General features: G+C 51.9%; 1 protein-coding gene across 3 annotated transcripts in view; it reads left to right on the forward strand.

Annotated features, from left to right (window-relative positions):
- The first annotated feature begins 222 nt into the window (after window positions 1-222).
- Window positions 223-24,624, forward strand: part of SYNGR1 (synaptogyrin 1) — a 33,659-nt gene continuing 9,257 nt past the window's right edge. Inside the window, exon 1 of one of the 3 annotated variants that reach the window (XM_039488782.1) lies at window positions 223-587. In XM_039488782.1, coding sequence (XP_039344716.1) covers window positions 489-587 — 99 coding nt within the window. In that variant the 5' untranslated portion in view covers window positions 223-488. The remainder of the gene's footprint in view (window positions 588-24,624) is intronic. The other 2 variants (XR_005584722.1, XM_039488768.1) reach the window with 2 other exon arrangements.

A 24,624-nucleotide genomic window follows, 5' to 3' on the forward strand; every position in this document is an offset into this window, starting at 1 on the left:
AATGTTTATTAGCTGGACTGAGATAAGGTAACCATTGAGCAGGACTCAGGCTGTGGGCAGAGGCACTTGTGAGCAATACTTTTGGTAGGCCCTACAAAAATAAAACAGGCAGCACCCTTCATTGCCCTGAGTGAGCACTGTATTAAAAATACCTGGCAGCTGGGGTTTCACTGTGGTCCGCACAGCTCGCGTTCAGACGGGCTCGCGCTCTCGGGCCCGCACTCGCTCGGAGCGCGTTCCCGCCACTCAGCAGCTGCTGCGAGGGAGCGCGCGGCCCCTGCGCTAGCGCCTGCCCCGGAGCGGAGCGAGCGTCTCTCTCCAGCCGGGCAGCGGTGACTGAGCGCGGCCATGCACAGCTAGCCCCCGCCCGCGCGCCCAGCCGCCTCCCTTCACCCCCCGGGGCGGCGTCCCTGGGCCCCCCCGGCCAGCTGCTCCGAGTGGCTCAGACACAGGCAGGGGCTCAGCGCCGCGCTCGGGGCGCCCCAAGGATGGAAGGGGGCGCGTATGGAGCGGGCAAAGCCGGGGGCGCCTTCGACCCCCAGACCTTCTTCCGGCAGCCTCACACCGTCCTGCGGGTGCTCTCCTGGGTAAGGGCACGAGGCGGGGGCCGATCCCTGGGGGCAGGCAGCGGGCTGGGGGGGAGCCCTTCCCCGGCGGCGCTCCGCAATGAGCCGCGTGCCCTGCGCTCGGGGGGGCGGGGGGGCCGCTCCCCCTGCCTCACACCGGCGGGCCCGGCCCCAGCGGGAGCCGGGGCTGCAAAGTCACCTCTGCCCAGGGAGAGGCGGCCGCCTTGCTGGGATCCCCGGCTCAGGTGGCGGCTCCGGTGCCGGTCGCGCATGTCTCGCCCCCCCACCCCAGCTGCCCGAAGATGGGGTGTTTCTGCAGCGGGGTGGGGGCGGGAGCCGAGAGGAGGGTGGAAAATGGGACGTGATCCAAACACAATCCCGCGGGGGGATCCCGTCCGGGCGCGGGCCCCCTCCCCAGGGTAGGATCTGGTGCAGTGGGGTCTCCCCCCCCCCCCACGGTCAGTCAGTGTAGTGGGGACATTTTCAGGGAGGAGCTTGTTTGTTTTGTTCCAAGGGGGGACCTGGAAACACTGTGTCTGCGGGAGGGGGGGCGTGCGGAGATGATGATTCTGCACGACAATCTCTCTGCCTCGCCAGCCCGTCTAATTGTGTCTGCTCTGCTTGCTGCTGGAGACAGGGAGCAGCGCGGGGGGGCTTGTACGAGATTACGCGGCGGGGGCGGGGGGGAGGCGTTTTGTCCTTTCTCGCCCGCCCGGCTCCCGTGCCCTCTTTCCCACTCCGCAGTGTGTTGTGGTTCCGTGCAGGAGGAGGTGAGAGCGGGGAGGGGGAGGGGAAGGGGCTTTTCGGTCTCTTTTCCTTGCTACGGTGGGGGGAGGAGGGTCTCTCATCTTGTAACACTGATCCCATGGCTGCAGCTCTGTGCGGGAAGGTCACGGGGATTAAGGGAGCGAGCTGCAAACACAGAGCTGGAGAGAGAGATTGCGTTAAGAAGAGGGTGGGAGGGGGGCAGTGTGAGGAGGAGAGTATGAAGAGGGAGATTCACACACACACCAAGGTGGACAAGCAGGAGCCTGAGGTGCCCCAAAGCAGCTCCCTGTTTGTTTTTTAAAATGTATATGGAAAAAAATGGAAAGGAAAGGGCAGGTGGGGGGGACACGGGTTGATCGGATTGGCCAGCCTGTTGCTGGCACTAACATCCCATAGCCAGACCAAGCCTTGTGCTGGTGCAAAGGAGGTGCTCCGTCTGCTGGTGTGACCAAAGTGGCACAGTCCATTTCTGTCAAGGAAGATGCCCCTTTGGCCTGATTGCAAAGCCTGGCTGCATCCTGAGATCTCTGGGGATATGATTAATATGGTCAGTTGGTCTGTCAGGCTGGGCCTATGTATGGTACAGTACAGCATGGTTGTTACTGAGGGACGTGGAGTTCAGTAAATCTCCTGGTGCAAGGCTGCTATGGAAATCCGTTATGAGGTGATGGATGCATCCCACCATCACCTGGTTTGGGGAAAGCAGCAGAGAGTGTTCCAGCCAAGGATGATGGACATGGGGGGGAAGGGATAGCTCAGTGGTTTGAGCATTGGCCTGCTAAACCCAGGATTGTGAGTTAAATCCTTGAGGGGGCCATTTGGGGATTGGTCCTGCTTTGAGCAGGGGGTTGGACTAGATGATCTCTTGAGGTCTCTTCCAATCCTAATGTTCTATAATTCTGTGATGTGACCTAAAAGGATTTTTCCATCCCTAATCTCTAGGACAGAATTTCCTCTCCCTTTTTGGTAATACCACGACTTCACTCTAACACTGCAGGCAGAGTTCTGGCTTCCCAAAGCCAGGAGAGAAAGAGAACAAGAGATGGTCTCTCCTATGCACTTCTTTCTGCTCCATTGTATCTTGTACTCTGGCGGCTCCTCCATGAACTCCCATACTTGTTCCATAATGACTGCCCAGCCATGGCAGACTACCCTGGGTTTAGCATTCTCTTAGATGCCCTGCTCTTTCCCCACAACCCCAGCTCTGTCTCCTTGACCTTGACAGAGGATGGAATGGGATTGACCCTATGCAGTACATTCCAGCCCTTCATTTAGCTATAGAAACAAATGTCCCACTGCAGAACATTGGCGGTACCTCGGGGTCAGCATCCCAACAAGGACAGCCTGCTTGTTAGTCATGGGGAGAAAAGGGGTGTGCACCTTTTTCTCCCCCTTACTTCATTTTCTTCTCACCTGTTCCTATTGGCCCAATTTTACCCCCTCTTTAGCACCTCTCCCCCAGTGCTGCGGAGCCAGAGTCTTGAGTTCACAAGCTAACCGAAAGCATTTGTAATGATATGCTGTGTATTATTAGTGTTTATTGTGAAGCACCAGAGGTATGCCTGGCACTTTACCATCACAGAGTAACACCTGGCCCCATAGGTGCTGGAACTAGAGGTGTGGGGGGTGCTACTTCACCCCCTGGCTTGAAGTGGTTTCCATCATATTCAGGGTTTACAGTTTGGTTCAATGGCTCTCAGCACCCCCTCTATAAAAATTGTTCCAGCACCCCTGCCCCATAGAGCATGCAATCTAATTTTGATGAGTGCAGTACATACCTTTAAAGGATGAGGCACAAGAACTCAGGTAGGTTGTAGAAGATGGCGTATGTTGTTTAACGTTGAGAAGAAGATGGTGATAGGGTCTGACACACAGGAGGCTTAGGCCAGTGTAGAGAGGTTGGTATCACTAGAGTGCCTCTCTGGGCACTGTCAGGACACTGGTGTGAGGGAGCTCATGTTTCCAGACTGCTGCTGGTGATAGGAAGCAGCAGCTCCCCAGTACGCACGTAAGGATGCTGCTTGTAGCACATGGGCAGAATCTTTCTTTCTTTCTTTCTTTCTATCTGACAAAAAAATTAAACCAATTTGGTGCAGGCAAAAGGTGTTGGCTCAACAGTCCTGGAGAACAGAGTCCTCTACGTTTTCCCCAAACCTGCTTACCAAGGGCAGTAACCACTGAAACCTCCCCCACACTGCTCCCCATCAACATGCCTCAGCTTGGAAAAAGCAGCACTACTGGAGCATGGAGGAGTTAATTGTACATAATCTGTTCAGTCCCTGGCCTCCTTGTGGAGACCCCCCCCAGAAGTGGGCCAGTGGAGATGAGAGGACTTGTCCACTGACAACCAGACTGAGACAACCAACTCTGTTCACACAAGCCATGCTACGCATAGGGAAATTGGGGCACAGAGAAGTTAAACAACCTGCCCAGCATCATCCAATGAGCAGGCAGGGCTAAGTCACATTGACAGGAGTTGTATTTGTTTTTTACCTTAGAGGTAAAAGGCTTTGTCTCCCCTTCACACAGACCCTGGGTTTTGCTCAAAAAATCTCCCACTTTTGCTAGTACTTGTGCAGTTTCACTTTTGGCAGCAACAGTAGGAGCCCTAGTGTAGATGAGGCTTTTACCACCATGTCACGTAGACTTGCTCTTAGAAGGCAGGCCAGGTCTATGCTAAAAAGTTAGATCAACGCAGCTATGTTGCTTAGAGGTGTGAAAAATCCACACCCCTGAGAGACATAGCTAATCCACTGTCTACACTGGGAGTTAGATTGGTTTAACTACAGCAATGGGAGAATCCCTCCTGTCAATGTAGGTATCATCTACTCTTAAACTGCTGCAGCGGTTCAAGTATAGATCTCGCCTTAGATGACACAGTGGGTAAAATGCCAGTGGCTCTATACTAGAGCTCCCATAAGTGTTAGCAGCATTGGAAAGCTTTACAGAAACCAGGCTTGAGTCATCCAGTCACACCCTTACCCTGACCTGTGATTTGCACTGAAATCCATGATCTAGAGATGACAGCCTCTTTATACCATTGTCAACTACACTGAGCAAGCCAGTCCACATTTCAGAGAAGCTATTCCCATCTTCTGCCACACAGCTACATATGCTGCTTGTGGGGCCTGTGTAAGTCTCTAAGGCAGGATGTGACATGCCCAGGGTGGATAATAATCAATTATTTTAAAAAAATGGATTTTTTTATTTAAATCCAGGGGCTTGGCTACACTCGAAACTTCAAAGCGCTGCTGCGGGAGCGCTGCCGCGGCAGCGCTTTGAAGTGCGAGTGTGGTCGTGGTGCCAGCGCTGGGAGAGAGCTCTCCCAGCGCTGCAGGTACTCCACCTCCCCGTGGGGATTAGCTTACAGTGCTGGAAGCCGCGCTCCCAGCGCTGGGGCAGTGTTTACACTGGCGCTTTACAGCGCTGTAACCTGCTGTGCTCAGGGGGGTGTTTTTTTCACACCCCTGAGCGAGAAACTTGCAGCACTGTAAAGCGCCAGTGTAGCCAAGGCCCAGATTTTTTGATAAAATGCTTTTAGGGGATTAAGCTACATTATAGCTCAAAGATATCTCATCATGAAATAGGGATTATAAATTCTAATTCTAGAGTATGAGACAATATATTCATGTAATGTTTAAGAAAAGTTTTGTAAATGAGTTCCAATAGTTCATGGATTAGGGACCCAATGTTATGGGGTTCCAGGGGCTTCTGTACAGATTATTTAGGTTAATCTTTCTAGCTACCCAATGGGACTCAGTGCTTAGTCTGAACAGGTGGGCAAACTTTGTGGCCTGAGGGCTGCATCGGGGTTCCGAAACTCTATGGAGGACTGGGTAGGGAAGGCTGTGCCTCCCCAGACAGCCTGGCCCCCACCCCCATCTGCCCCCTCTCACTTCCCACCCCCTGACTGCCTACCATGCTGCTCAGAGCACCAGGACTGGCAGCCGCGCCACCTGTCCGGAGCCAGCCATGCCACCGTGCAGTCTAGAGCACTGGGGCAGGCCGGCGGCTCTTGCAGTTGAGCTGCCCAGCAGGAGCTCGCAGCCCCGCCACCCAGAGCGCTGGCTGTGGGGGAGGAGGGCAGCAGGGGAGAGGCCAGGAGCTTGTCTCCCCAGCCAGGAGCTCAAGGGCTGGGTGGGATGGTCCTGTGGTCTGGATGTGGCCCGCAGGCCATAGTTTGCCCACCTCTGATGTTATCTTCTAGACCAGAGATGCTTAGTTTTGCAGTTCTCAAACTGTGGATTTGTGTCTCCAGAGATAACATGCTTGTTAACAGCAAAAATGTTTTTAAATAAATAGGGGTGAGAAATAGTTAAATAAAACAATGTAAATGTCTGTCTGATGATGATCTCCTCCTAATACAGCATGGCAAAAAAATCCTCCAAATATTAATGATTAACCTGTTGAATTGATGATAGTTCACCTCCCAATGACTTCATAAATATCTGCTTCAATTAGCTCTGGTAAATGAAACAACCAAACAATCATTCATTTTCTGATATAGCTGTAAAATTAATCTGAAAAGTTTTCAAAATAAATCACTTAAAAATGTAGAGTGTGTACCTTCTAAAAATGAAATATACATCTATCTCCGAGTTGTGAAGAATATGTATTAAGGTTGTAACAACCAACAAGAATACACTTTTATGTAGAAATCCATGATTAAATCAAGTCTTCCTGACTAGTGATTTAATTCATGATTTAAATCAATTCAATTTAAATCAAATCCACCCTGGACATGCCCACTTTTAAATCTAGCTTTGACACCACAAATAAATAAAGTGTTAATTGAGAAAAGGCTTGTTGCTTATTGTTCAGGGTTTCCTGATTGCTGGGTGCTGTTAATTCCAGAGATTGAAGCATCATTCAGTTTAAAAAACATAAACAGCTTGGGAGTGTCTCTTTGTTTTAGAAATAGGTTCAGTTAGGTGGCTTGGTTCTGTGCATTTCAAACAGCAGCTGCTCAGTGAAAGCTTTGAATAAAATATTGCCATATGACTAGGAAAGCAAAGTTTCCTTCAACTATATGTGAGCTCAAGAATCAGCTAATAAATAATAATAGGATAATAAAAACAGCCCCCTACCATCCCCTCTCCTCTTTCACTCCATGTTGCTGTTATCATTTATCTCTTTTAATTACAGAAGCTCCTAGGGCTCTGATCTCAGTTTAGATAGAACCTCTGTTGTGCTAGGCCCCCAACAAACACATAGTGAGAGACAGTCCCTCCGGCAAAGAGCTTACAGTCTAAGGCCTTGGCTACCCTGGTGCTTTATAGCGCTGCAATTTTCTTGCTCAGGGGTGTGAAAAAACACCCCCCTGAGCGCAGCAAGTTACAGCGCTGTAAAGTGCCAGTGTAAACACTGCCCCAGCGCTGGGAGCTAATCCCCACGGGGAGGTGGAGTACCTGCAGCGCTGGGAGAGCTCTCTGCTAGCGCTGGCGCCGCGACCACACTCACACTTCAAAGCGCTGCCGCGGGAGCACTCCTGCGGCAGAAGTGTAGCCATACCCTAAATATGCAAAACAGACACAGCAACTACAGCCCAGAGAGGGGAAATAAGTTGCCCAAGGTCACACAGCAGGTCAGTGGTAGAGCTGGGATAGAACCTAAATCTCCAGGTGCCTCATTGAGTGCCCTGTGCACTACATCATACTCTGGCCAAACCCCTGCACTTACAGGGCTGCTAAATGTTGGGGCCAAGTCCAGTGGGACTTTAAATGAGGGCGTAAGCTGCACTCGGAGTACAGGTTAGTCAAGTAATAGGTGTAAATAGTGAAGCAGTGAAATTTACACTGATTTGGTTTTTGGGGAGCAGATCCAGTCCCTGGTGTGTGGTACTGTAAGTCAGTGGCAGCTATACCCACTTCCACTAGGACCTGAATGTCCCTGAAGGTGTTGAGGATGGTGTGTGTGAGAATAGAGAACAAGCCGCCTTTTACAACCCTATTAGGGGCTTTTTCTGCTATTCACTTTATCTTCCCCCACCCCACCCGCGGGGCTAGGTGTGGAAGCTGCACTCATCTTGCACACACTGACTGCTAAATCATTGCAAATGACCCTGTTACTACTTTAGGTGTATGTTGGTCAGAAACTGGCTGTAATTTTCAGCCCATGTATGTCACTGCTGAATTCAGCCTAGACGTTTCCATTGGTGGTGCCTCCACTTACTTCAGGCTATTGAGTCCTTGTGAGAGGGACTTACCCCCTCACCTTTCCAATGGGTGACAAGGGGATTCAAAGCTGGGCTCCTGTACACACTGCTTCCCTGTGGTGAGTTCCCAGTCTCACACTGGTAGCAGAGCGGCATTCAGGAGTTTCCACATTTGCTCAGCCTTGGTTCTTCCCTTCGATTTCTGCCAGAAATAGCACTGAGTGCTGTGAGTGGTAGCTGCCTCATCTTGTTCACATGATTTCACCGCACCCACCACGCCTGCTTACTGGCTGCCTTCTAGTATGTCAGCAGATAGGCCGCTGAAGGGAGCTCAGCGGTGTATATAAAATGTATTTGGATTTAATTAAAGCAGTGGGTGCAGTATTTCATGAAGCCTTACTCACAACAATAATTCAAATGGGCTTGGGCAGGGATGCTGTCAAGTGAACTGAGAACTGGCTAACAGACCACAATAACCAAAGAATAACGATACATAACACTAGATTTATCTGTGGGAGATGCCAGGTGGGTTACAGCAGGGACTGTTGTTAAGTCGAGTTCTTTTTAACGTTTCAGTAATGATCTGGGAGTGGCAGTAAGCATCATATTACTGACATTTGTAGATGATACTAAATTGGGCAGAGTTGTGAACCCCAGTGAGGAAGGAGAAGTAACACGAACCAAGAGCAGTTAGAAACATAAGCAAAAAGTAATAAAATTAGATTAATCTTGGAAAAATACAGGCTAATATACTGATGGAAAAATAATCCAAAATGGGAGAGAGACCACTGGGAAGCAATAATGCAGAGGGACCTAGGGGTGACAGTGGATTGTAAATTAAACATGAACCCGCAATAGGAGATGGCAGCAAACAGGGCCAGTGTGATTTTTTTTTTCTTTAAGGCATGTATGCAGAGACATCAGTTACATCATGGAGTCCATAGATAATAGTTCTCTACAAAGGTTGCGCTACTGCACCTGACATAATGTATTCAGTCTGAGAACTTCATTACTAGAAAGATATTGATGAATTAGAGGGTGTTGTGAGAAGAGAAATCACACAGATCATTAAGCCCTCCAGTGTCTTTATGAGGAAAGATAAAATGATTTAAACGTGTGTACAGTTGCTAGGTTGAACAACAACCAAAGGGAATAGAATAACCCTCTGGAAGCATTTGAAGGGTATTGACATCAACGTTAGAGAGGAACGTTTTAGGGTGGTACTAGGAGTAATGGGATGAAATTAAGAAGATTGTTTAGCCTGAAGATCAGGAAGAATGTTTGGTAGGGGGATCCGTTGGATTAGGCTGAGCTTCTCAAAGCTGCCTATGGGAATCTGGATGAACAATTCCCTATAATTTTTAATCCAGATCCCTTGGACAGTTTTGAAAATCTAATCCTTACTCTCCAAAGGAGGCGTGATAGACGCCCCAGTGCTTGGGACATATAAGATGGCCTGTACAAAGCACTAGAAAATGTATTGTTGGGTGCAGTAACCAGGCCTAGGTGACGCAGTGCATCTTTTCTGTCTCTGTTGTCGAGTGTGGGAGGAGCACTCCAGTGGAAGCTGGGTTGAGTTGTCAAGGAGGGAGAGGAACAGAACGATGGTGGTGAGAGGATGCTTTCTTCGGTTACGTAGCCCTTTTGAGCGCTACTCCTACAGGATGTAAAAGGTTTAATACTAGGGATCAGCACCTCAGCACTGTGTAGCAAAGTGGGCCAGCTCAGTCACACCATTTCAAGTCATACAGTGGGAACCAGCTGGGGGAATTTAGGATTCCAGAGCCTTCCGCCTCTATATCACCTGCTCCAGGTCAGCCCCAGATCGGCAAGCAGGGGCGGCTCTAGAAATCGGGCTGCCCCAAGCAGCGCGGAGCGCTGCGCCGCCTGTCCCGGTCCTTGGCGGGGCCCCTCGCCCCGCGGCTCCGGGTGCGCCCCTGCCGGCTTGCCGGCGCGTGGTCCACCGGCGCCCGGCTCGCGCGGACCTGCCGCAGGCATGCCTGCGGGAGCTCAACCGGAGCCGCGGGAAGACGGGACCCGCCGCAGTCTTGCCTGCGGCAGGTCCGCTCGTCCCAGGCTCTGGTGGACCTGCCGCCGGCATGCCGGCGGGAGCTCCACCGGAGCCAAATGCCGCCCCCCCGGGAAACGGCCGCCCCAAGCGCCTGCTTGGCGCGCTGGTGTCTAGAGCCGCCCCTGTCGGCAAGACTAAAAGCTGTTATCTGGCTACTGATAGGATGAAGTGAGCTAGTGGGTTTTGTTCAATTCCTACTGAGATTGCTGTCCACATCCCCACCCCCACCCCCACCCCCAGCTGACTGTCTCAGCAGAGCAACCAAATAAGTAACGGGTTATGCAGATGACTGTCCTGCACAGAGGTGACTGTCCTGCACAGAGGTGACCCTCCCGGTCAGGGCTCAGTCACACCGGGAGGGTGACATCCTAAATTCCCTGTAAGCTGCGGGGCCGTGCAGCAGCTTATTAAGCATGGTGCAGGTACTTAGGGCTGCGGTGGGAAGAGATTCCTTTCCCCGGCTCCAACCTAGTCCAGCCACAGACCTGCCGTGGCCAGGGGAGAGGCGCCCCTCCTCTGGCCCCAACCCAGCCCTGCCCCACATAACAAAATTCATTCCGCACGTGGGTGGGAAAAATTAGAGGGAACACTGGTGGCATCTAGGAAGTTTTGGCTGCCTGCACAGTACCTGGCTGTGTGGGTAAACAGAGGCCTTTAGCTGCCAGACCTGTCGATCCAGCACCTGTCACAGACATTTACCAAAGAAACTAAGTATATGCTTTCTTCAAAACTACCTGAATCAAAGTAGACACCGAGGGAAATGTATCTGTGCTGGACTCTGCAAAGCCTTCCAGGAACTCTAGTTTTGGGTGCCTGGATGAAAATAAAAACTGGATAATCTCTAGCAGGTCGCAGAGTGGTCTTTCTTCTGCTTCTTTTTGCTAGCCCAGCTTGATTTATGTATTTATTTTGGGTCACTACCAATATCAAGCGCAGGAGAGGTTTTTACTTTGTTCTGTCTGAGCAGGATTTGATTATAAGCCCCATGAGGAATAGTATGTCACTAAAATATTTCCTTTTTATAATGAAATAAGGGCTTCAGGGGAAGGGGAGAAAGCAGGCAGTGTGACAGCCTTGTTACTGCAGGCAGTTGTGGGGAGTTCGCTAGGGCAGGAAGCATGGCAGACAACCCCACAGTAGGGCAATCTTGGAGATCTCTGGAGTGGAGCCAGCGTGACAGATTCCTCATGGGGTAGTCATTAAATTCTAATGCACTGCTGAAGGCAGGCAGTGTTCTGCACGCATCATATGATGCTCAGGAGGGCCTAATGCACTGCTGAAAATGGGCAGCGTGATGGAAGCGTCACATGACACTCAGGAGGTTCTGCTATGCCTGCTACATGGCTCAGCCTGCAGTGTTGGGGCGGAGGGAAAAGCAGCGCCTCAAGCAGAGGGAATTTCTGCTTCCCAGAGTGTGGTTCCTCCCTCTGCTGCTGTTTAAATTAGCTTCTTCAATTCAAGGAGGAAAATGTCTTTCAGGAAGGAAGCTGCCTTCCCTTCCCCCAGGCAGACCCTGCCCCTTCTCCCCTGCCACGGGCACACAACACACATGCTCTGCACAGCATGCGATTCAGCTCCCTGGTTTCCCCCTTCAACACACCAGTGTTCATTTGATCTCCTCTGGCCATTCTGTCAGTTGCTCCTTCGTTACTTCACTCTGATACGGGGGCGGGTGCCATAGTAATAATTTGTGGGTGTCTAAGAGGAGGACTGGCTGCAGGTGGTGCAGCGAGTCCACTGTAGGGTGGGTGAGGAGGACGGTCGGAACCTCTGAGTTTGCCTGGCCAAATGCCTTTGCTTGTTTTAAAACCCCCTTGCATGCCAGTGTACTTCCGACATAACTCCAGAGCAGTCGATGGGGTTATGCCAGTGGTTCTCAAACTTTGGTACTGGTGACCCCTTTCACATAGCAAGCCTATGAGTGCGACCCCCCCCCCTTATAAATTTAAACCACTTTTTTAAATATTTAACACTCTTATAAATGCTGGATGCAAAGCGGGGTTTAGGGTGGAGGCTGACAGCTCACAACCCCCTCAAATAATAACCTTGTGACCCCATGAGGGGTCATGACCCCCAGTTTGAGAACCCCTGACGTGAGAAGAGAATTAGGGCCCATGGGTTTTATCTGAACAAGTGCTAGACAAGCACTAGATTCTGCTTGGTCTTTATGCAAGCATGCTGTGAGAGGTGGGAGCAGGGCGTGTCAGAGCCAGCCAGGAGTGCAGGGACTAGTCCCTAGCTATTCCTGCAGCAGTGCACAGTGCCTGTAAGGGGGCAGAGAATTGGTGCAGCAGTGGCGTGGCATCCCAGCACCAGCAAGCAGAGTTAGTCACCATCCAGTGCAGGGGCGGCAGGTTTGTATAATTTTTGGTGGTCCCCAGAATGGGTTCAAGTCCCGCTTCCTCCCCACACCGGCCTTGTAAGCTGATATAGATATATATATATTTAAAATAATGTAAAAATGGACTGGAAACAGTAAGCATTTAACAATTGCCCTATATTGCACAATGTGGGGGGTGGGGTGGGGGCTCTGGGGTGTGGCTGAGGATGAGGGGTTTGAGGTGTGGGACAGGGCTCAAGGCTAGGGCAGAGGATTGGGGTGTGGGGGGATGAGGGCTCTGGCTGGGTCTGGGGATGAGGGGTTTGGGGTGTGGGAGGGAGCTCAAGGCTAGGGCAGAGGGTTGGGGTGTGTGGGGATGACGGCTCTGGCTGGGTCTGGGGATGAGGGGTTTGGAGTGTGGGACAGGGCTCAAGGCTAGGGCAGAGGGTTGGGGTGTGGGGGATGAGGGCTCTGGCTGGATCTGGGGGTGGGGGGGCTCAGGGCTGGGGCAGAGGGTTGGGGTATAGTGGGGTGAGGGGTATGGGGTGAGGCAGGGCTGGAGATGAGTTTGGGATGTAGACAGGCTGCCCCAAGGGCTGGGGCCAGAGAGGAGGACTCCACAGTCCCCCCAACAGCACACTCCCCCGGCACCATCACTGCACATGCTCCTAGGGGCTGGGCCTCTCTCAGATCCAGGAAGCCCCCTCACTTCTCCTGGGATGTAGGCGGGGGAGGGGGGGGGCGCCATCACTGTGAGCACCTCCTGCCTCAGCCTGCCGCCGGCGCCACTCCCTTTTGTAGCCAGCAGCGGCTGGCGAGGGTGCGCAGCGCAGAGCGTCAGGGCAGCCACCCAGGGCGCAGACAGGGACACTCCGGGGGAGGAACGCTGGGCAGCAGGCAGGGCTGGGGAAGAGACCCGGCCCCGAACATTAGTGCAGCCAGGCCCCCAGGCCCTGAATTTACTGGAGCAAGGGCACCACAGGCCCATATAACTCACCATCCCTGATCCAGTGGGAACGATGCAGCACCTGGAGCAGCTTGTGCACTCCTCTGTGTGCTGGGCAGCCACAGGAGGAACTCTGCCTCTCTGAGGAAAACGTCTTCAGTGTTCTCCCTCGGACAGTGCCTAGAGCTGGGCCTAAATGACGCCACGCAGCCCAAAGGGAGCACTTTTTGGTTCAGTACCTTGCAAGTGCTGCAAGCCAAACAGCTGCATAGCAAGGAGCCTACAAGTTTTCCTGGCAGAGCTTGTTAGCACTACAAAAGGACTAGCTCTGGCGTTTTATTTATTTTTTCTGCTTCTTAAAAATAAGAATAGAAAAGTAATTGCAAAAACCTGTGTTAATTCAGTGTTTAAGGTTACATGCTCACAACCACAAGAAGCCAAGAACTATAGAAGTTAGGGTTCCGACAGCAGTGCTAACTCAGCCAAATCACATGGAAATGCTAATTTGCTAACCCTGTTTTTCTAGTTGAATGGGTATATTATGTTTTCTGCTGTAAAATGTATTGCATAAAACATACAGTACAGGATGTGCAACATGGCCAAAGGAAGGTTGTTCTTGGACTCTTAAAAGGATACTATCTGCTTTGAAATCTAGTCAGTTTACAACAAGGATTTCAAAGTAGGTTTAGGTACTGCCCTTGCCTCTCAGACCCCCACCCCCAATTTTTGAAGTTTTACAATCATATTTTTGTATGTTTAAAATATTTTTCTTTCTCAATTGCAGCATGAGAAACTCTCATAAACACCAGTGGAAACCAGCTGGACCCAAATCCTGCAAACACCAACGTGTGTAATTTTATTCACGTGAATGGTCCAATTTGAAGTCAATGAGATGGCTCAACTGCATAAAGTTAGGCACATGTGTTTGCAGGATTGGGCCTAACTAACTACGCAGAGTGGAAGGATAGCCTTGTGGTTAAGGTGCTGGGCTGGCACTTGGGAGATCAGGATTTAATTCCTTGGCCTGTCACAGACTCCCTGTATGGCCACAGGCAAGCCACTTCAGCTCTCAGCACTTCAGTTCTCCATCTGTAAAATGGGGATAATCCTTCCTTTATCTTGTCTGTTGAGATTGTAAACTCTTTGGAAAAGGCGCTATCTACTACCATGTGTATATGCCACCCCTGTAGCAGTGGGGTCCTGATCGCTGTTGGGGCCCCTAAACTCACCAATAATAAATAATGCTACTACACAGGGAAAGTGGCTATACCCAAAGTGCACGATGCAAGCAAGCTGAAAATATGTAATATTTTTTCTCTAGACGTCTTGTTATAGCAACATTAGGCATTATTAGTAACAGGTACCAAGGGCCCAGAGCTCCTCTTGCTTATTGCAATGTAACTCCACTGACTTCAGGGTGGTAACTCCTGATTTACATGGCTGGCAGGCATGGTGAATCAGGCCCAATACTATCAGCCAGAGTGTCATATTTTTTATGTTGGTATCCCTGTAACTTTTTGGCATTTCTGACATTTTAGCTGTGAAACCTGAGTGCTGAGTTAATGCAGGGATATTTTGGGTGGGGTGAGGGGGAAGTTTTATATAATTAATGATCTAAATAAACATTTATATCATTACTTTACCATGAAATCAGGTAAATGTAGGACCTGTCCCAATGGGTTGCTTGATAAGCCATGTTCACTGTTCATGTGCAGGATTAACTGCCAGGGGTTAGGTGGGCCCTACCCTCCATTCTGAAGGCTGCCAAATGTGGATTCTCCTAAGCCATTATTTATTTATATGATGATTTATTACACACCCAGCCCTGGAGCCTCTGGGCATATTTACATAACTGGAAAAACACCAAGGCTGGTGCCTATTGTAGGCAACAACAGTTGCCAGCCCAGGTGTACCCATCCATTCAAATCACCCCATTCTGGCCCCCTATCAAGTTGAATGCTTACGGAAATAGATGAGTCTCACTGCACTGTGCTCTCACCATCAGTCTACCAGAGTGGTGGTGGGCTGAGAGTGAGAGCCAGTTTCAAAGCTGAGAAGCGTCCCACCCTGCCACGAGCTCTCCACTCCTTCTCTGGGCTGTCAGCAGGAATGCTTCCGCTGATCTCAGCTGTGGGGAAGGTATATAAGGAAGGAGATGGCCTTTCTGGTTTTCAGGTCCCCGATCACATAGGACTTTATAGATTAAAACCAACACCTAGAGATGCACTGGGAAGAGCTGGGTAGCCAGTGCAGAGCACGTATGGTGTATGTTTTCAGGGGCTCGATCCACTCAGGAGATGGAGTAGCAGCATTCTGCAATAACAAATTTTTGAGACATCTACAAGAGTAACCCTCAATAGGGTGCTTTGCTGTAAATCATGCCTTTGGCTGGATGATCCTTACAAGGTCCATATCAGAGAGGAAAGGCTACAACTTCTTGGCCACTCGCAGATGGAAAAGTATGGTTAGAGCCACCACTGCTGTCTGAAACTAGAGGGGCAGTGATGGGTCCTGTACAATTTCAAGCCTCTGAACCATTTTTGCAAAGGGTGGGACTATACCAGGGGTCAGCAATCTATGGCACGCGTGCCAAAGACGGCACGCGAGCCAATTTTTAATGGCACGCTGGAGCCTGCCCGGACTCCCGCATGCCATTAAAAATCCTGCCCAGCCTCGCCCGCTCTGCTCTGCCCTCTGCTCCCCCCGCGGGAGCAGGGAGCAGAAGCATAGCTGTGTGCACGGGGTGGGCAAATGGCCCCACTCTCCCGGCACAGCAAGCCGTAGGGTCCGCGCTCCAGGGCCCTGGAGCCGGAGCGCCGGCCGAGCGCAGCAAGCTGCCGGCCCCTCCCCCGCCTTCTCCCCTCCCCTGGAGCCCTGCCGCTGCATGCAGCGCTCTGGGGGTTGGGACTGTTCGCTCTCGCGGGGCAGCGTTTGGCTCCGGGGGGAGGCTGACACGCTCCCTGCTCAACTGGAGCTCTGCCACCGCCACGCGCAGCACTCTGAGGGCCGGGGCTGTGCTCTCCGGCGGGGCAGCGTGTCTGGCTCTGCGTGGAGCCTCAAGGTAAAGGGCCCAGGGCTAGAAGGGTTGGATAAGGGGTGGGGGCAGTCAGGGGACAGGGAGCAGGGTAGGTTGGATGGGGAGGTGTGGTCCCGGGGGTGGGGTTAGGGGCAGTGGTCTCTGGAGGGGGCAGTCAGGGAGCAGGGGGGGTTGGATGGGGCATGGGAGTCCTGGGGTTTGTGAGGGAGCAGGGGGTGGATAGAGGTCAGGGCAGTCAGGGGACTGGGAGCAAGGAGGGTTCGGGGGGGGCAGTTAGGGTGGGGGGTCTCTGGAGGGGGTGGTCAGGGGACAAGGAGCTGGGGAGGTTGTATGAGTTGGGAGTTCTGAGGGTCCTGTCAGGACGCAGGGGTGTGGAGAGGGGTTGGCACAGGCAGGAGACGGAGGGGTTGGATTGGTCGGGAGTTCTGGGGGTCCTGTCAGGGGGCGGGGAGTGGTTGGATAGGCATGGGAGTCCCGGGGGTCTGGCTGGGGACAGGGGTGTGGATAAGGGTCGGGGCAGTCAGGGGACAGGTAGGGGATAGGGTCCAGTCTGAGGACAAGGAACAGGGAGGCTTAGATAGGGGGTGGGGTCCTGGGGGGCAGTTGAGGGCAGGGGTCCCAGGACGGGGTAGTCGGGGACAAGGAGCAGCGGGGTTGGGAATTCTTAGGGGGGGCAGTCACCCAGCCCTCTCCCATGAGTCCTGACCCCCCCCACACACACCACGCCCTCTGCCCTGAGCCCCGCACACACCCCAGGGCCCCTACCCTGAGCCCTGTACCTCCCTCATACACACCCAGCCCTCTGCTTGACTCCTTCATCCCCCCCCCCCCACAACCCTAGCCCTGACACTGGCACCCCCACCCATACCCAGCCCCCCCTCTGCCCTGACACCTACACCCCTCCCCACATACCCAGCCCTGACTCCAGCCCTCTGCCCCCAACCCTCTGGGTCCCGGACCCGCACAGCCTGCTGCTGGTCTTGGGTTCTGGCTGACGGACCCTTGCCAGCCGGGGTCCCGGCCACAGGCCTCGCTCAGCCCTCTGCCAGCCTAGGTGAACAGAACCCCAGACCAGCAGCGGGCTGAGCGGGCCAGCAGCGTAAGATCAACATTTTAATTTCATTTTAAATGAAGCTTCTTAAACATTTTGAAAACCTTGTTTATTTTACAGTACAACACTAGCTTAGTTATATAATATATAGACTTATAGAGAGAGAGGTTCTAAAAAACATTAAAATGTATTACCAGCACACAAAACCATAAATTAGAGTGAATAAATGAAGACTCAGCACACCGCTTCTGAAAGGTTGCCGACCCCTAGACTATACTAATAGAACGAACAGATACAAAGAGAAACCCTGTCCCGCTCTCTGGACCTTATACAACTAGATGTCACAGGCTATCTGTAAGCCAAGGTGACCTGCAAGGACAATGGGTGAGAATATGTCTAGGTGTTTGTGTCATTGTGAAGGACAGATGAGTATAGTGTCCTGCTAGGCCATCAACAAAGTGCTAATGCCTGGACAGTGTAGTCCATTAGTGAGGAATGGAACTCCACAGCAATCCTTAGTCTCTGTGAGGGGTTTTGCAATAGGTCCAGGAGTGAAAATAAGTCCCCAAAAGCTGCCTAAAGGAAGCGAACATCTGATCACAACAGGGGGAATGTAAATTATACCCATCTCCAGCTCTAAAACCAAGATGAGCTCTAGTTTATGCTTACCTGGATGGCATTTCTGGTCTTCTAAATGTCTCTTGTCTGATTATGTGGCAAATAGGGCATACACATTTCATCACCTAGTCCAAGGAGGTCAGGCAACTCGGATGCCAGCATCACCTCCAGTTGCATCCTCTTGCTTTTATATCCCATTGAGAAGTGTGCCAGCTTTCCATCAGGGTAGGAGTTGTAACAATTACTGCAAATGATTATAAGTAGGGCCCTACCAAATTCATGGTCCATTTTGGTCAATTTCATAGTAATAGGATTTTTTAAATGGTAAATTTCATGATTTCAGCTATTTAAACCTGAAATTTCACAGTGTTGTAATTGTAGGGATCCTGACCCAAAAAGGAGTTGGGGGGAGGGGTTTTCAAGGTTATTGTAGGGGGCGTTGCGGTATTGCTACCCTTACTTTTGCACTGCTGCCTGCAGAGCTGGGCCTTCAGTCAGCAGTTGCCACTCTCCGGCCACCCAGTTCTGAAGGCAGCAGTGCAGAAGTAGGGGTGGCATGGTATGGTGTTGCCACCTTTACATCTGCGCTACTGCTGGCAGGGCGCTGCCTTCAGAGCTGGGCACCCGGCCAACAGCCGCTGCTCTCCGGCCACCCAGCTCTGAAGGCAGTGCAGAAGTAAGGGTGGAAATACCATGACCCTCCTAAAATAACTTTGTGATCCCCCCCTACAACTCCCTTTTGGGTCAGAACCCCCAATTTGAGAAACGCTGGTCTCCCTTGTGAAATCTGTATAGTATAGGGTAAAAGCACACAAAAGACCAGATTTCACGGGGGGAGACCAGATTTCACGGTCCGTGACAAGTTTTTCATAGCCGTAAAATAGGTAGGGCCCTAATTACAGGCAGAGCTTGTAGCACTATCGTTAGTTAAAGTTGCTTGACACTTCCCATTGTAAGAGCCTGTTTTTAGCTGCTTATAACTTTCCCAAACTTTAACTGTGTTTGGGCTGAAAATTTCCATGCTGGGCATCTGCCTCAGGCCTCATCTGTTTCCAAGAACAAGGTTAAGGAAAAATATATATATTTTTTCTGTATTAAAAAATATTCTTCTATTTTGTTGTGACGCTAGAGAGACTCCATGCTGTGGAGCAGGGATTTGAAATTTGGCAGGGGGTCATGGTGCTGTTAAGGGTGTGCCTTTTGCTATCTGCCCAAATTATAAAATTCTTATTTTTTCACGGAAAAATCTTAGTTTGCGCATACTCAGTAGAGGCTTGTTGGAGTTTGGCAGCTGCATTCTGTGAAGATTCCATTTGCACTGAACATGCACCAGTCCAAGGCTGGAGGAACTGAGCAGCACTTTCCCTGAAATTGCTTCTCTTGGCTGCTACAGCTCACTGTGGCATTGGGTACAGCAGGGGTAGGCAACCTATGGCACAGGTGCTGAAGGCGGCACACGAGCTGATTTTCAGTAGCACTCACGCTGTCTGGGTCCTGGCCACCGGTCCAGGGGGCTCTGCATTTTAATTTAAGTTTAAATTAAACATTTTGAAACCTTATTTACTTTACATACAACAATAGTTTAATTATATATTATAGACTTATAGAAAGAGACCTTCTAAAAACGTTAAAATGTATTACCGGCACACGAAACCTTAAATGAGAGTGAATAAATGAAGACTCGGCACAGCACTTCTGAAAGGTTGCTGACCCCTGGGGTACAGGAAGGGAGAGCAGGGAGACTGGCTCCTGTACACTGAATGCGACTCCTGCTGGTGTCCAGGCAATGAGGAGGGAGAAGGGACCTGAATGGAGTACAGAGCAGGGCCGCCCAGAGGATTCAGGGGGCCTGAGGTCTTCAGCAGTGGGGGGCCCCTGCTTCGGCGGTAATTCGGCAGCGGGGGAGTCCTTCCACTCCGAGACCTGCCGCCGAAGTGCCCCAAAGACCCGCAGCGGGGCCCCCCTGCCGCCGAATTACCACCGAAGTGGGACCCGCTGCCAAAGTGCCGGATCTTTGGCAGTAATTCGGCGGCAGCGGAAGGCCCCCCCCTGCCGCCGAAAACCCGTAGCAGAAGAAGCTCCGAGGGCCCGGGCCCCACGACAGTTTTCCGGGGCCCCCGGAGCGAGTGAAGGACCCCACTCCAGGGACCCCGAAAAACTCTCATGGGGGCCTGGGGCAAATTGCCCCACTTGCCCCCCCCCCTCTGGGCGGCCCTGGTACAGAGCCACAAGAGCCTGTCCTGTGGGGAGGGGCCAATGGAAGGAGTAGGTTAGGAAAAGGAGCTTCACAGGAGACTGGGACTGGAAGATGGAGACAAGAGGTGAGGGGAAAACTCAGACTGGCTGGGCAAGGAGACTGGGAGTAGGAGCTGGTGGGGAACATGGGCAGGCAGATGGGTGAGAGACTGGGAGCTTATGTGTTAGGAAGGGGAGGACAGAGAGTAGATAAGGAGCTGTGGGGAAGAGGCCGGGACTGGCTGGGCAAGATGACCTGGCCTGGGACCAGGAAAGAAGAGAGACTAATGTAAGCGGGGGAATGGTCCCGCTATTGTGGGGAACTTTCCTGGCTTCTGTACTACCCCGGTGAAGTGGGCTAGCGAAAGGATCTGAGTCCTCGCTCCCACTTCCTTTACCCAGAGGCCTCCCTGCCCTTGAGGACTCCCCTTCCACTCTCCTGTGTGGCAGAGTCCTCGTAACCCCAACAAGGCTGGGCCCAGGATTCCTGGGGGGCTCGACCCCCAACCCTGCTGTGGTCACCCAGGACAGGGGCTAGGGTGTCCCCACTCCGGGGTACTCTCCTTGCACTGCGCATCTCCCTGACCCACTGATCACATCATACAATTTAAAGCAAATACAAGTTATTTAATTAACAATTAATTTAAAAAAGGATTAAGGAAAAACGGGAAAGGTTAAAGGAAAACACATCACCCTGCTCTGTGGCAGGGAACATCACAAACAGTGTCTCTGGGAATGGGGATGTCAGGGCAGTTCACAGTCTATTCCTTGTAGGTCCCAGGCCTCCTTCTCAGGCCGTGGCTGTGCTGCAGGGACGCTGCGGGTTGGACACTTGCTCTGGCGGTGCCCACATGCTCTCAGGCTCTGGATGGCAGGACCCTTCTCCCCAGTGTCACCCCCGCCCTGTCAGGGTTACGATCCCCCTCCAAGTCTGGCCTGCAGGGCCTCTTGGCTGAGGCGTCTCCCTGTGCTGGGCCCACTGCCCAGGGTCCCCCTCGCTCTCCCCAGCTGCTCACCGCACTCAGCTCCGGACTGCTCCAGCCCCAGCTCCACATTGCCTCAGCACGGCTGCTGCTCTGCCTTCAACTCCCTGGGCTGCTTCTCTGCCCTCTCTGGCTCCAGTTGCTACAGCCCTGCTCCCAGGGCAGGTGTGCTTTGCAGGCTGCTTCTGTGACCCTGCTCTCAGCTCTCACTTGCTTCCTGGGCTGCTTGTCTGACCCCTCTGGCTCTGGTTGCTGCAGCTCTGCTCTCCCTGGGCTGTGCTCTGGCTTTTTGGGCTGCAGCTCTTCTCCCAGCAGCTTAGCTCGGCCCCACTCCATCTGACTCAGACAATTCCAGCTCACACGGAGGACCTCCTGACTCCTTGATTAGGCTGCCCGCTCTGTCAGTCAGGCTGATCTGGAGCATTGGCCTCTCCACATTGTTCCTGGAGACTGTCAGGCTCAGGCTCCTGATTTCCCATCGACCCCTCCCTTTTTAGTGCTGGGAGCTAGCAACCAAACACCCCCACTGAATGTTAGTAAGGGGGCAACAGTTCCCTTACACTAAGAAGAGACAAGATGCCTGGGCTAAGGTGGAGAGAGAGATAGGGCTGATACAGGGACAGGCTGGAGGGGATATGAGCAAAGGGGGTCAGGTCTGTGGGGAATGGGGCAGAAGGGTCTGTGCCTACTAGAGCACACTCCATTACAGAACTTGGAACCATAGATTTCCAGAGTCTCACCATTCCTCTGCTGTCAGCAAACGTTTGTGAAATGCACTGGCAAAGTGCGCATCTCATCTCCCTCTAGTGCTGAACCTGGTCCACGCAGCAGATGACAACCTACTATTGCTGTCAGGTACTCCAGTCAAGGAGCAGAGGCCTGTGCTCTGGATCTCAAATTCCAACCCTGCTGATGGCTAATTATGTATCCGATTGGAAATAACTGGCCAGTAATTTATTCCCACCCTAGCGCTATAGCGTCTCAGATTTCTTGGTCCATTGCGATAGCAAAAATTCAAATGGTGCTTATACCCTGTAAGTGACACAGGGGAATGGATGGTGTTTTAGTTGAATGATTCCTGTTAGTCGGGCCCCTGGCTATCTTTGCTCACTGTCTGAAACTTGATAGTCACATCTCTTTGCTCTCAGTTTTAGTCATGGGAGTGGGGAATGATTCTAGCTTTCTGTCTCTCTTAAGGTTTTTACTGGTGCCTCTTGCAGTTTCAGGGTTAACTGCACCTGTGACCTACCACCTGGTCTTCCTCGAGGGCACCCTCTTAAGCTTTCCGGCTCCCAGTGTCACCTCTCGTGGTCAGAGGCCCCGTCTCTCTCCCTCCAGACCAGGGGTTTACAGTCCCTCTGCTTCTCAGCAGGTTTGACAGGGTCCCATCCAGCCCCTGTGGGTAACCTCTCTCCAGGGGCTAGAACAGGGTACAGCAGTTACCAACCAGCCTTCACACAGCAAACTGCTTTTCTTCTTAGGGCAAACGCTTTACAGAGAAAACATCTAAAAAGAATAAAATGACTTACACTCGTGCTAAAAGCTTACTAGGGATCACCCCTCTCCAACTTAGGGCTTTGGTAGGTGTTGGTCTTTTCAAACCCCACAAATGGGTTTGCCCACTTGGTTACAAGTCCATGTCAGTTTCTAGGTCAGGAACAGGATCCCTGACTGGATGGTTCAGCTGTTTAATTTGAATACAGCTGGGCCTTATGGGAACAGGCAATCAGGTTGACAGCTTCCCCTGGCTTCTAATCTAAAATGGATCCATCAGTGCCACAGGCACTGTTATGTCTGTGGGTGGCTGTGAGCTTGTTTTGTCCGAGTGCCAGCTGTGTGTGCTTTCCCTCTACATTTCCCTATGTGATTTCCTTCGTGCACTGCTTTCATTCCACCAGGTTCTGTCCCCGGATAGACCCATGCGAAGGCAAAGGGAATCACTGCTTTCCCCTTCTGAATGCTTATCAATTTAAACAGCACAGCTGTCATATAAAGTGGGAGTAAAACTGCCTTCAGTGAGTCAGGTTTTCACTTGAAAACTAGAGCCAGTGAGGATAGACTTCTGTAACTGAGAGCAGAATTGGGTCTTTCATGTGTTCTTGCAGCCCTGTGTATTCTGCTCCAGCCTGTGAGCTGGCACATCAGTGGGACAGTTGTGTGCCTCCTCCACTCCCTGCACTCGTGGTCAGGGGCGGCTCTAGGCACCAGCGGGCCAAGCGGGCGCCGGGGTGGCATGGCCTGGGGGGGGGCCATTTGGCCCCGGAGCTCCTGCGCCCGGCATGCCTGGCAGGTCCACCGGGACGAGGCCTGCGCGTGCGAGTCCTGCGCGCGGTCCCGTCTTCGGCCGAGCCGCTTGAGCTCGCGGGCGCGCGCGCAGTGCAGGTCTCCTCGCTCCGGCCGGGGACCTGCCGGCCGCCCAGCGGGAGCTCCCGAGCCCCAAACCCCCCCTCCCCAGGATGCCGGCGGGCGGGGGAGGGGGGACCCGCGGGGCACTGGGGAAGGGCGGCGCAGCGCTCCGCGCTGCTTGGGGCAGCCTACTTTGTAGAGCCGCCCCTGCTCGTGGTTGATGGGGACACTGTTCACATGGACACACCTGTTGCTACCGCACCAAGAAACAAGCCACCTGAATTCTGACTTATCAGTTAGTGAGTTGCACACTATATCGGTCACTACTGACTGCAGAATCTCTGTTTTGGTTCACCCTCTGTGTGGATGTAAATTGACTCCTCTAAACCAGATTTATGCCCATCTTGCACTACAGGCACAGAGGACCTGATCCTTTACACCACAGGAAACCCGCTGAAGTTACTTTTTTTATACTGGTGTGTAAAAAGTGAGAGGAAAGTGATCATCAGCTTACATAAGAATGGCCATACTGGGTTAGATAGTCCATTCAGTCACCTGTTTACTTACCTTTTCTGGGTGGATGGAGAGAAGGGAGGACAAACGAAAGGAGCACACGGGCAGAATGCTGCTGGGTTAGTGATCTGATACGCATGAAACAGGCTGGGCTGTGCTTTTGGGGGTACCAGAGGTGAATGTATTGCATGTGCTATGTTTCAGAATAGCAGCAGGAGTACTTGTGGCACCTTAGAGACTAACAAATTTATTTGAGCATAAGCTTTCGTGGCTATGTGATTCTCCGTGGGCCACGGTGCTCCAGCCCGAAAATGCCTGCAAAATCCACAGCTAAGGAAAGAGTGTATCAGTCAGTGGCTGAATGGATAGAATGAGAATATTAGTAGACAGATGGCTAGTGTTATGTGTTGGATAGAGGGAAGGATGTAGTGAACAGAGTAGATGGATAGAAAGGATAAAGAGGTGTGGATAGAAGGATTGTTAGGAGAACAAATAAGTAGAGAATGCAGAGTAGTGGATAATGAGAGGGTGAATGGGGAAGAGAAAACCGGAGAAAAAGTTGGACAGATAAAATAAGTGAATAAACGGGGGGAGGGAACAATGAATAGAAAGGAAAGCCGTCTGGAGAGAGCTGATGGGTGGAGGATGGAGTGGGAGGGTGAATGGCTGCCTATAGAGTAAGGGATTGTGAGGATTTAGGGCTTGTCTGCACTTACAATGCTGCAGTGGTGCAGCTGTATTGCTGCAACTCCACCGCTGTAATGGTTCAGTGAAGACACTGCCATCTGTAGTAAATCCTCCCTGGGAGGCAGCAGCTAGGTTGATGGGAGAATTCTTCTATCAACCTAGTGCTGTCTGCATGGGGACTTAGGTTGGCGTAACTACTTTGCTCAGGGGTGTGGATTTTTCCACCCGTAAGAGATGTAGCTATGCCAATATAACTTTTCAGTGTAGACCAACCCTCAGAGCTTGTCTACCCAAGAACTAAAACCGAAGAAATGAAACCGGTCCTAGTT

Source organism: Mauremys reevesii, linkage group 1 (genome assembly GCF_016161935.1).
Source record: "Mauremys reevesii isolate NIE-2019 linkage group 1, ASM1616193v1, whole genome shotgun sequence".
NCBI lineage: Eukaryota > Metazoa > Chordata > Testudines > Geoemydidae > Mauremys > Mauremys reevesii.